At 39.9% G+C, this 13,860-nt stretch overlaps 1 protein-coding gene across 1 annotated transcript in view; it reads left to right on the forward strand.

Moving 5' to 3' along the window:
- LOC127947404 (aquaporin-9-like) overlaps positions 1-12,692 on the forward strand; it is a 60,139-nt gene extending 47,447 nt beyond the window's left edge. Inside the window, exon 6 of the mRNA XM_052544514.1 lies at positions 11,842-12,692. Coding sequence (XP_052400474.1) covers positions 11,842-12,046 — 205 coding nt within the window. The 3' untranslated portion in view covers positions 12,047-12,692. The remainder of the gene's footprint in view (positions 1-11,841) is intronic.
- Positions 12,693-13,860: the final 1,168 nt, after the last annotated feature.

The following is a 13,860-nucleotide window of genomic DNA, read 5'->3' on the forward strand; positions in this document are numbered from 1 at the left end:
CAGAACCCTTGGTTCCTCCAGCACTGTTGATGTCCAACACTTGCGTAGATGCCCTTTGGTCAGCCATGTGTGGGACTAGGTGCCTCCATGTGTTGTGATTCCCCTTTCTGGGTAATCCCACGTGTGTATGTCCACAGTAATGTGTCTTTGCCTTGGCAAGCCCCTTGTCAGCTCTGTCTTTGAAACTTCCACCTTGCGGGCTGGGTACCTCAGTGTTCTTATGTATCACCACCTTGGTGGATACCTGCCTTCTGTAAGTCCTCCCACGGGCAGGCAGCCTGCTAGCATACGTCCAGCTGGAATATGCCACCCAGTGTATTCTGTGTAAGCTATAGGCCCTCACTTGTGCTGGCCTCACGACAGGGTGCTATCACTCACACGGGTTGCTGGATGACAGCCATGTGGCGTTTTGTAAGGGACCCCATTCGTAACGTGAAAGGGAACGTCTTGGTTACGTATGTAACCCTCGTTCCATGAAGGAGGGAACGGAGACGTTACGTCCCCATGCCACATCGCTGTTCCTCTGAACGGCAGGGTCACTGGCTCGGCTCCTCAGCGAAGACTTGAATGCGAGTTGCTCACGTTGCTCCTTATATACCCACTCTGCGGGGCGGAGCTCATGATGCAAATCCCGCAGACCAAGGTACTTTGTGTACCAATGGCTCGTTTTGTACCACTCGAAGGTGATTGGGCTTTCGGGCGAGATCCCATTCGTAACGTCTCCATTCCCTCCTTCAGGGAACGAGGGTTACATACATAACCAAGACGTTACTTTAGGTCATATATACTGAGCCTATTTTTATTTAGATATATAGATAAAATGTATGTAATGTATGTGTGTGTGTATAAATGTATATGTTTCATCAGCCTTTACTCCAGTCTTCAAAGTCACATAATCCTTCAGAAGTAATTCCAATATGTTGATTTACTATCAGTGATGTTCTTTTTATCTTTCTATAAATCAAATAATCCTAAACAAAATGTCACAGGTTCCAAAAAAATAGTAAGCAGCAAAACTGTTTCCAGCACTGGTAATAAATCAATATATTAAAATTATATTTTGAAGGATCATAACTCAGAAAACTGGAGTAACCGCTGATGAAAATTGGGATTTGCATCACAAAATAAATTACATTTTAAAGTATGTATTATATATATATGTATGAATAACCTCTGACACAGAGAAGAGTGAAAACTCCTCACATGACCATTAAGTTACCGAACATCTGAACATAACGAACCAAATGCACATTGACGGATCTTCTTCTGTCTGCACGCAGAAGTATATTTCTGTAAGCATAAATATTGTGGAAATATCATAATTAATTGTGTCAAGGCATATGGGGGTCGTCTTGTGACACACAGCAGCCACAACAGCATATTGGCAAATTATTATTATTTTTTATCTTTTTTATTAGAACATTCCCAGATGCATGAACTATATAATGATATATCTCGATTCTCACATTTCAGATTGTTAATAATGATAATATGCAATGGTCAAAGTAGCCTAATTATGTAATTTAGTATAAAACCCTGTCTGTTGACTTAATTAACAGATATAGGTGTCATGCCATAACATATTTTTAATACGACTGACTTTATATTAAATGTGAATTTAACATTGAAAATTAATGTGATATAAAAACTGCTACTAATCTTTCATTGTTCAGAAAGAGAGCAAATTACATTTACATTATCAAAGATCATTTTCACTGACAGTCTAGAGTTCAGTCACTCTCAGAAACTCCCATTAAAATCACTGAAACTGATTACACTGTGAAATCAATATCTTATTTACAGATTCGTACACACATCTGCACTTTATTGTTTCTGACAAGAGAATTTGCCAGAAAGTGGAGTGAAGGAAGCACAGGCATTTTAATGATGACTCATCTGAACACCTTTGATTGGCCAATGTATTCATAACTCATCAGAATCGTGTGTGATTGGTTATAATGCACAGTGCTGTAAAAACGCATCTATCTCTGGCTCAGTGCCAGCCAGCGAACACAGATCTGAATTTTAGCAGCTGATGATATGACTCGCTGAATGTACTCACACCGGTGTGATTGTATTAAAATTCATAAAATCTTAATCTGCTATTTTTTGTCTTTTGGAAGCTGCATTCAACTTGGTTCCCTTCTGTTATAGATCACATGTACAACAAACTAATGTCATAGTGGTACCGTGAACTGTAATCGAATGTAGCCTAAGTTATTACCTGTAGAACCGTAGACAGCACACGCTGTGTTCATCTAATAAAGATCTTTATTGCTAACAAATAATAGCCTTTGCAGATTTGCTTTCAATTCAGTGCAGGTTTTCAACGCTGCTGATGTTCTTAAATGTTAAAACTGAGTGAGCCGCTTCAGACGCTCAGCGCACACTGCAGGGAACTGAACAAATCATTCAAACTGATTCATGAACCAATTCACTCATTTGCCAATTGGTTTGATCAAGCCTTTGAACAGAATTGACTCAAAATAATGAACAATTTGTGAATGAGCATCGCTCTTTGCCCAGAAAAAAGTAGACGTCGCGTTTGGAATAAACTGAAGCATTTATAACATTAATCGCATTAAGATAAAGTAACGAGAGGGGCGTGGCCCACAGTAACGAAGTAAAAGTACAGATTTTCCCCCAAAAATGTACTCAAGTAAGAGTAAAAAGTACTATTCTTTAAATATACTCCAAAAGTATTAGTTACCCCAAAAATGTACTCAAGTAAATGTAACGAAGTAAATGTAACTCATTACTACCCACCTCTGGTCACAGCCTATGCCTCTGTGGCCTGACTGAACAAATGCTGCGCTCGATTTGTAAAGCACTGCAGTTTATCTTTGGGTGCAATGGATTAAACTGAAGTATTAGACGCTGTAGAATCTACATTTGTTATTGTACAAACCCGATTCCAAAAAGCATATGTTGTTCTTGAACTTACCTTTCAGTATTGATGGTGCCTTTCCAGATGTAAGCTGCCCATGCCACACACACTCATGCAAGCCCCATACCATCAGGGATGCAGGCTTCTGAACTGAGCGCTGATAACAACTTGGGTTGTCCTTGTTCTCTTTAGTATGGATGACATGGCATCCCAGTTTTCCAAAAAGAATTCAAATTTTGATTGGTCTGACCACAGAACAGTTTTCAACTTTGCCACAGTCCATTTTAAATGAGCCTTGGCCCAGAGAAAACACCTGTGCTTCTGGATCATGTTTAGATGATCTTCTTTTTTGACCTATAGAGTTTTAGCCAGCAACGGGAATGGCACGGTGGATTGTGTTCACCGACAGTGTTTTCTGGAAGTATTCCTGAGCCCATGTTGTGATTTCCATTACAGTACCATTCCTGTATGTGATGCAGTGCTGTCTAAGAGCTGAAGATCATGGGCATCCAGTATGGTTTTCCAGCCTTGACCCTTACACACAGAGATCGTTCCAGATTCTCTGAATCTTTGGATGATATTATGCACTGTAGATGATGATAACTTCAAGTTCTTTGCAATTTTTCTCTGAGAAACTTTCTGATACTGCTCCACTATTTTTCTCTGCAGCATTGGGGGAATTGGTGATCCTCGGCCCATCTTGACTTCTGAGAGACACTGCCACTCTGAGAGGCTCTTTTTATACCCAATCATGTTCACAATTGACCTAAGTTGCAAATTGGTCCTACAGCTGTTCCTTATATGCACGTTTAACTTTTCCGGCCTCTTATTCCTACCTGTCCCAAATTTTTTGGAATGTGTAGCTCTCAAGAAATCCACATTCCAGAATATTATCTATAGTCACTGACATATTTTTAATCAAACTGCATCTGATACATTGACATACAAAGCAACTCCTTCTCCTTTCTTATTAACTCTGTTTATTGTAAATAAATGATATACTTCCAACTCAACATCATGTGCTTTCTCATTATCCAGCCAAGTCTCTGACACAGCAATCACGTTAAATTATTAAACTGACACAAATAATCCTTACTAAGAAATTTTTATAAAGACTTCTACTATTTAGTTCCATTTTCACTTTTCTATAACTTTTTTTTCATATAATACTCACAACAATGATTATTTACATGATTAAAAAAAGTGGTTTTCCTGGTCAACATAATTTTCTATCTTATATTTCATGATCCGTGTGATAATAGATTCATAATGTTCTCTTATTATGTGTCTTTACTTATCTGTACTGGTCAAGTTCAAGTTCTCTTATTGTGTGTACTTTGGCTTCTTCATGTGTTACATTTAGCTATATCATCACATCAGCATTTCTTGTTCATGTAGCTTGTATCTTGTTCTGTTTCCTCAGAATGTGTGCACATTTAGCAATATCAACATTCTTTTTTTTTCAAGATGTTCATTCAGGTACAGCCCCTTTCCCTTCAACTTCTTTGCCAGTGTCAGTAATTTCCTTTTCATCAGTCACTCTCAACGTCACGTTGTTGAGTGAATAATTGGGATCTTGCTTCGAGAGATCAATCTACTTCGAGTGTAAACTAAATGAGCCAATGCACATTGGCATGCAGTTATTTCAACCAGCTGCAGCTCATTACAGTGTGAGCATAAAAAGGCAGAAGGTGCAAATGCATACCAGCTTTTCCCTTCGGAGCAGAGCGACAAAATTGTTCTGCTCCATCCAAGTCTGTTCAGTGAGTTGCAAGTTCCACACGCTCTTGGAAGCTTCTGGTGTTGGCAATAGGGCGCTTCCACAGTCGTCGTTCCTGTGTCGAGTAGATTGCACACCTTAGGCTGCACTACCTCCTATTGTGCTGCAAGTGGCCATTCCTCTGTGTGCCTCAGCACTAAAAGAGCATTTCCCTGAAAGAGCAATTCAGGTTCAGCTGTGGTTTCATTGTTCCCACTTGCACGGTATCTGGGTGCCTGGCTAGTGCGTCCCTGCCAGTCTTGCTGGCTTCAATTCAATTCAATTCAAGTTTATTATGTTTCTACAATATTTAGTAGTAGCTTATAGTGGTGACTGTCAGTTTGTGCACGTTTGACAGGATTTTTAGAAAAAAATAATACAAGACATAGTCAGCTAGACGATGAACATTACTAATATTATTAATGAATAATTGTTATATGATGCAGTCACACATGTAGCAATATTTATTAGTTCTGTTGTTGATTCAGGGTCAGCATCATCTGAGGTCCTCTGAGGGTCAGCATCATCTCTTCTCAGATGTTCTGGATCCAGACTGGAGCTTGTGTAAATCCTAGTTACCACGGGATGAAGATCCAGCAGAAACAGAGAAACACATAGAGACATCATTAGCATAGCTGCTGATCCAACAAACTAAAATTAGTTTAACCCAAGCTAATGAATAAGAATTTGCATTTGATCAGATGCAACTACACTCACAATTTAAGAGATGCATTATTCGAATGCTTGACGAAAGAGATGCGTTTTTAATCTAGATTTAAACAGAGAGAGTGTGTCTGAACCCCCGAACACTATCAGGAAGGCTATTCCAGAGTTTGGGAGCCAAATGTGAAAAAGCTCTACCTCCTTTAGTGGACTTTGCTATCCTAGGAACTACCAAAAGTCCAGCGTTTTGTGATGGATTGTAACGTGGTAGGAAGTTAGTTAGGTACGCAGGAGCTAAACCATTTAGGGCCTTATAGGTAAGTAATGATAATTTGTAACTGATACAGAACTTAATAGGTAGCCAGTGCAGAGACTGTAAAATTGGGGTAATATGATCATATTTTCTTGACCTCGTAAGGACTCTAGCTGCTGCATTTTGGACGACCTGTAGCTTGTTTATTGACGAAGCAGGACAACCACCTAGAAGTGCATTACAATAGTCCAGTCTAGAGGTCATGAATGCATGAACTAGCTTTTCTGCATCAGAAACAGATAACATGTTTCGTAGCTTGGCAATGTTTCTAAGATGGAAGAATGAAGTTTTTGTAACATTGGAAATATTATTTTCAAAAGACAAGTTGCTGTCTAATATAACACCCAGATTTTTGACTGTAGAGGAAGTAACAGTACATCCGTCTAGTTGCAGATTGTAATCTACAAGATTCTGTGTAGTGTTTTTTGGTCCAATAATGAATATCTCTGTCTTATCTGAATTTAATTGGAGAAAATTATTTGTCATCCAATCTTTTACATTTTTAACACACTCTGTTAGCTTAGATAATTGAGAAGTTTCATCTGGTCTCATTGAGATATTTAGCTGAGTATCATCAGCATAACAGTGAAAACTAATCCCGTATTTTCTAATAATATTACCAAGGGGCTTCTGCAGACTATCAGCCTCAGCTACGCGATTCAGTTCACCCGGCATACCCCCAAGTTCAGCTGCATCCACTTCACAACAGTGACAGTGGTCAATGCTCCTGTCTTTGCGTGCGGAGATCACAGTCCTAGAAGCACATCTAAATAGTAAATTAGTGGTTATTGCATTGATCTGTAGTTGTTGAGCAAAGTGTCCTGGTGTCCTAACCCATTTTGGTTAGATTGATCAGTAACAAGGCATATAGTTTCAGCGGGAAAGTGTTTCTTTGTCCCAGTGACACCTCATTTGCATGCTTTATGATTGTGCTGAGTAATTGGTGTAGTTTTACCCAAAATATGGTACAAATAGTATGGTGAATTTCAGAATCACATAGAGTACATCATGGTTTGACGAAAAAAGAGCAGTTCATTTTGATACTAAGACACTACACATGCATATACCAGATACATTTGTAATTGATTAATTGTAGTCTAAATAAAGAAAATGTCTTTGTGTGTGTGTGTGTGTTATGTGTATTTGTAAGCGTGGAGGTGGTCTACTGGTCAGTTAGGCCGTGGTGTCTGGCCCTGAGGGTCATTTACATATCTGTGTTTAAAGTCCGATATGGAGGAGCTGAGAGTTGCTGTTTAACATCATCTTGATCTTGGGGGGAAAACCCTTGGCAATTTAGCACCCATATAAATGTATAATGTGTGGCAATGTGTACGATTTATAAGCAAATGTCTGAAGGCTAAAAGGAATTTCTAAGATATGAAGCCCAAACTATCGTACATGGTCCTAAGCAGATGCTACAGTCTGTCCCCAAGATCACCAAATACTATTTCTGTGGATTGTGTTTAAAGGACGGGCATATCAGTACAAGGTTCTGCCCTTTTGGGCTGTCCCTCTCTCCCAGTGTCTCCATGAAAGCAATGGAGGCGGCTCTTGTTCCCCTCAGAGAGCAGGGTGTTTGCATCCTAAACTCGATGGTTGGCTTATACTAGCACAGTCGGGATTAGTTGTGTGAGCAAATGTACATGGTGCTCCGGCACCTCAGCCTGCTAGGATTTTGGGTCAACTGGGAAAATAGCAAACTCTCCCCAATACAGAGTATCTATGATCATATTTTCTTGTACCTGGAAAGTACTCTAGTTGCTGCATTTTGGACTACCTATAGCTTTTCTATTGAAGATGCAGGACAACCCCCTAGCAGTGCATTACAATAGCCCACTCTAGAGGTCATGAATGCATGAACTATTTTTTCTGCATTAGAAACAGAAAACATGTTTCGTAGCTTGGCAGTGTCCGCCTAGTTGCAAATTGGAATCTACGAGATTCTGTGTACTGTTTTTTGGTCTATTAAGTAATACCTGTCTTATCCTAATTTAATAGGAGAAAATTATTGTTCATCCAGTCTTTTACATTTTTAACACACTCTATTAGCTTAGGTAATTTTGAAGTTTTATCTGGTCTCGTTGATTATAGTTGAATATAGTTGATTATCATCAGCGTAACTCCTGTATTTTCAAATAATATTGCCAAGGGGCAACATGTATATTAAAAATAGCAAAGGACCTAGGACAAATCCTTGTGGCATTCCATATTTTACTGGTGATAAATGAGATGACTCCCCATTTAAGTAAACAAAGTTGTAGCGATCAAACAGGTAGGATCTAAACCATCTCAGAGCCTGCCCTTGAATACCTGTATAGTTTTATAATCGATCTATGAGTATGTCATGATCTATGGTGTCGAACGCAGCACTAAGATCAAGTACAGCTAGAAATGAGATGCAGCCTAGATCTGACGCAAGAAGCAAGTCATTTGTAATTTTGACAAGTGCAGTTTCTGTGCCATGGTGGGGCCTGAAACCTGACTGAAATTCTTCATACAGATAATTATTTTGCAGGAAGGATCACAATTGAGCAGACACGACTTGTGTTTTGAGACTGCTCTCCTTAGAGCAGGGATAGGCAACTCCGATCTGATCCTTTAGCTCCAACCCTAATTAAACACACCTGAACAAGGCAATCAGTGTTTTCAGGATTACTAGATAGATACAGGCAGGTTCATTTTTATGAGGGCTAAACTCTGCAGGATAGTGGCCCTCCAGGACCGGAGTCGCCTATCCCTGCCTTAGAGTTACAAATGACCTTCATCTTAGCACTGCGTTCAACACTATTGACCACAACATTCCTGTGGCGAGTGGAGCGAACCGAGGGACGTGGGAACAAGGAGTGAGGCCGGCGGAATGATTGGGAAATCAGCGACACCTGCGCCCCACCGCCGGTCTCGAGTCCCACGTAGGAGATGGAAGGATATAAAACTGGAGCTATGATAGTGAAGGACGAGAGAGGACCAGGCCTGGGATTTTAGTTGTGTTTTGGGTTTTATTTGAGCGCACCAGTCGTCCGTGAGGGGCTGGTGCGCGGTTTTGTGTTTATTTTGTGATTATTAAAGTTTCTGTTTGATTGTCCGCCGGTTCCCGCCTCCTTCTTCCCGAGGATTAGGAAGTTTTATTATCACAATTCCTGTGCATAAACTAGAAAACTTTCTTGGCATTAATGGAAGTGCATTAGCATGGTTTAAACCATACTTATATGACTGCCATCAATTCGTAGCAGTGAATGAAGAGGTATCATATCAATCACAAGTGCAGTATGGAGTATCTCAAGGCTCAGTACTAGGGCCATTACTTTTCACACTTTAAATGTTACCATTGGGAAATATCATCAGGAAACACAGTGTTAGCTTTCACTGTTATGCTGATGACAGTCAGCTCTATCTTTTGGCCAGGCGAAACATACCAATTTGAAAAAATAATGGAATGCATAGTCAATAAAAAAAATGGATGAAAAGTAATTTCTTACTGCTAAATTCTGAAAACAAAAACAGGTTTTAATTATTGGACCTAAAACCTCTTCATGTAATAACCTAGAACACTGTCAGAATCAGAATCGGAAAGAGTTTTATTGCCAAGTATTCTTGCGCATAAAAGGAATTTGTTTTAGTGACATAAGCTTCCAGTACACAGAGACAACAACACACCGAAACATATAAATAAAATAAATAAGTGTATAAACAATTGGGCTATAAATGATAATAGAACAGGAAGAAACTGTTCTTGTGCCTGACTGTTCTGGTATTTGTGGCTTTGAAGCGCTGGCCATATGACAACAGTTCAAAGATGGGGCAACTTGGATGTGAGGGATCCAGAGTGATTTTCTGAGCCATTTTGCTCATTCAGGATGTATACGGTTTTTGAAGGGTGTGCAGGGGAGTACCAATAATCCTTTCAGCAGTCCGAACCGTTCTCTCTAGTCTTCTGATGTCTGATTTTGTAACTGAACCAGACCAGACAGTTATTGAAGTACACAGGACAGACTCAATGACGGCTGAGTACAACTGTTTCAGCATTTCCTGTGGCAGGTTAAACTTCCTCATCTGTCGAAGGAAGTAAAACCTTTGTTAGGCCTTTTTAACAATGAGAGTCAATGTGATTGTCCCACTTTAGGTCCTGAGAGATGGTGGTTCCCCTGGGATCTGAATGACTCCACTGCAGTCACAGTGCTGTTCATGATGATGAGTGGGGAAAGTGTAGGTGGGTTTCTCCTAAAGTCCACGATCATCTCCACTGTTTTGAGCGTGTTCAGCTCCAGGTTGTTAAGACTGCACCAGACAGCCAGCTGCTCAACCTCTTGTCTGTAAGCAGACTCATCACCGTCCTGGATGAGGCCGATGACTGTAGTGTCGTCTGCAAACTTCAGAAGCTTGACAGAGGGGTCTTTAGAGGTGCAGTCGTTGGTGTACAGGGAGAAGAGCAGAGGGGAGAGAACACATCCCTGAGGGGCACCAGTGTTGGTGGAGCAGCTGTTTGATGTGAATTTCCCCAGTCTCACTAACTGTTGCCTATCTGTCAGAAAGCTGGTGATCCACTGACAGATAGAGCTAGGAACAGAGAGCTGGGCCAGTTTGGTCTGAAGGGCTGTTGGGATGATGGTGTTGAATGTCGAACTAAAGTCCACAAACAGGATCCTCACATAAGTCTTGTGTGGATCTTGTTGTTTTGTCAAGATGTTGCAGGATGAAGTGCAATTCCATGTTGATTGCATCATCCATGGACCTGTTTGCTCGGTAAGCAAACTGCAGGGGGTCCAGTAAGGGTCCAGTGATGTCCTTCAGATAAGCCAGAACCAGTTTTTCAAACGACTTCATGACGACAGACGTTAGAGCCACAGGTCTGTAGTCGTTAAGTTCTGCTATCTTGGGTTTCTTTGGGATGGGGATGATGGTGGAGCCTTTGAAGCAGGAAGGCACTTCACACAACTCCAGGGATCTGTTGAAGATCTGTGAAAAGATGGGGGCCAGCTGATCAGCACAGATTTTCAGACAGGCTGGTGTAACACCATCTGGGCCTGGTGCTTTTCTTCTTTTGTTCTTCTTGAAGACCTGGTGCACATCATCTTCACAGATTTGAAGAGCAGGAGGTGTGGAGGGTGGGATTGCAGGATGTGTTAATGGTTGTGTAGGGAGATGGTCAGAATGGGTGTTGGGGGTTTCAAATCTGCAATAAAACTCATTCAGGTCGTTAGCAAGTCGTTGATTAGCCTCAGTGCAAGGGGATGGTGTCTTGTAGTTAGGGATGGCTCTCAGTCTTCTCCACACTAAAGTTGAGTCGTTGGAAGTAAACTGGTCTTCTAACTTTTTAGCGTAGGTCTTTTTAGACGCTCTAATCTCTTTGTTCAGTGTTTTCCTGGCCTGATTGTACAAGACCCTGTCCCCATTTCTGTAGACATCCTCTTTGGCCTGATGAAAATGTTTTGATGTAAACCATGGCTTATCATTGTTGAATGTTAAATTATAATTAATGTTAAATTAAAGCTTGAGCTCACATGCGCTTGCGGAGGAATGTGAACACTCACCAACACTCACTCGTTCATTGAAGAAACAATTCAACACATGGTTTTCAGAAAGGGTGAAACTAAAAGATGATACTGTGTGACTATATTGGATCTGACAGTAATGTCACACCACACGAGTGTGAGGAACTGTTTTTATTTAGGGATCACTATTGCTTTGTCTTTTATTACAGATCGTTTGATATGAAGTGAATATTTATGCAGTTTTCATCTTAATCATAGCAGTATCGATCTCTGAAGGATGTAGCTGTTAAATAAACAACATTTTTAGCCAATCATGTGCTTGTTCACTTCCGGGTCTACAATCCGCCACACCTATTCAATCAGAGCGTTCAGATGAGGGGGTCAAATCAGGACAGAAATAACCTATTACTTCTGAATTATGGTGGGGGTTTTTTACATAAAAATCTTGATTACATAATAAGTGGACCTCAGAAAATAGTAAAAATAAGTCAGTTCAAGGCCTCTTTAATGATTTGGTGTTATATTATGTTAATAATGTGATATATTGTGATGCTTCTGTGCTGTGGTGATTTTAGTGATATATTGTGATGGTTTAGTGATGATTGAGTGATATGATGATTTGGTGGTATATTATAATGATTCGTTGTTATATTGTGATAATTCTGTGATCTGTTATAATGGTTCAGTGATATAGTAGTGTGTGTGTGTATGTGTGTGTGTGTGTGTGCAGCACTGCAGATTACTGGTGGTGGATCCCTGTTGCCGGGCCGTTGGTAGGGGGCGTTGCCGGTGCTGTGATCTACTTCCTGTTGATTGAGCTTCATCACTCCAACCACAATGACAAATCTCACAAAGAACCTGAGGAAGAGGAGGACGAGGAGGAAGATGAGGACAGCAGCCTGAAGGACAAATATGAGATGATCAACATGAGCTAGAAACCCAAGACCAGTAGAATTCCTGTTGTGACCAAGTAAAGCCGGTAAACTCATTTTCATACACAGTTTACAGGAGTAAACTCATCAGTGACATGAGCGACCTTCATCCACCTCATTTAGACATTTCACAACTCAAATAATTATCCGGTTACAACCAATTGATTCATGTAAGTGCTTTAACTAAATACAAGCTTCATGTCTGTCCCATAATCTTCCACTGCACATAACATCTGATTGTATTTTGCTGATGGGTCAATATTACACTGGACCCAGAACAATCGATTCAATGGCTGTTTATTCCTTTAAAGTGATGGAACCGCACCAGGATCGCCCCGTCAGCAGTTCTATCCAGATTAAAGCACAATGACTGACGACATTAATCATGAAAGCACCTGACGAACATGCTAGTTTGAGCATGACCATCACGTCACACGCGTGAATCTAATGCTTCACGGCAGAGATTAGCATTGGTCATGAAGAGATGCAAAAGATTTTCCTCTAGATCACCATTGTTGAGTTTTCATGTTAAATTGAAGTCTTATTTCACCTTGTTGTCATTCATATATTGTCTATGATATTTATGTTTCTGTTAATGTCCTTGTGTTTGAAGATAAAAAATAAAAAAAAGTCAATTTTTGTCAACTCAGTTATTGACTTTGTTTTTTAATTTCTTTTGTAAAAAGTAGATATTTTGTAATGAAATCCTGCCACTTCAACTGTGTATTTGTGCGTTTTGCTGAAATAAACTGAACTTTTGCCGAACTTTTACGGCAGATGTGTCTTGCTTCCAAACACGCATCAGATGTTTGCATGTGATTCTGCTCGTCTGGAGAAATCTGCTGTTGTCTACTGAGAGATGAAGACATTCATAACACTGAAGCAGCGTCTCTGAATAGACAATGTCATCTTCTCATTATTAATGGTTATTACATGGCTTTCTAATTTAGTTTTAGTGTTTATGTCTGATTAATTATTGTCTAACTTTTTCATGATAAATTATTTACTAAGTGTATGTGTTTGTTAGTTTTTCAGTTCATTTAATTTCCGTTTTGGTTTTTATTTTTAGTCTTAACACAGGACTTTGTGTAATGTGATTAAACTGCGTGTTCAGTCCAGATTACACTGGTCCAGATGGTGTACAGCTAGTTTGTCATTTAACAACAGAAGGACTTGTCATCAAATGTGCTGTATTTAATTGTGTTTTCTTGAAGCTCCTCCTCTGACGTGGAGATGGCCAGTCAAACTGTGCATGACCAATGATATTTCAGTTTGTGCCTCCACTGCCTCTAGTTTTAAAACTGAAAATAAGTTTTACTTAATTTTTCTTACTTTTTTTAAACTTTGTTTTAAAGCAGTGCATGATAGTTAGGGTTAGTATTACTTTTAGTAAAAATGCTTTTTTTTTCTTTCTAAAAACTACTTTTTCAAGGAATAGAATTTCTTGCTCAATGTCAAATGACTTCAGTAAGTGTGATAAAGTTAAACGTTTCTGGAAGTGTGTTCGAGACCAGCGTTGGTTTGATCTCAAGTGACAGTTATGATCTATTTCCAGTAAAACAATCATCAGACGCTCATTCAGACCCTGACAAGATTGAAATGTGCTCTTTGCACTTCCTCTCACATCTGAGACTTTATTCTTCTCATATCTGCATGAGGAGCTCTCAGGAGAGGCATTTACTCATCTAACGGAGATCAATCAAAACTTCTCAACATTTAGTGGCAGGTTTTGTCTTTCCAATTAACCCACTGTATCCGTCTTCAAACGGTGCCAGATCCAGCAGCCAATCAGAGCAGACAGTCACTGAGGCTCCGCC

This window comes from Carassius gibelio, chromosome A25, assembly GCF_023724105.1.
Source record: "Carassius gibelio isolate Cgi1373 ecotype wild population from Czech Republic chromosome A25, carGib1.2-hapl.c, whole genome shotgun sequence".
Taxonomy (NCBI): Eukaryota; Metazoa; Chordata; class Actinopteri; order Cypriniformes; family Cyprinidae; genus Carassius; species Carassius gibelio.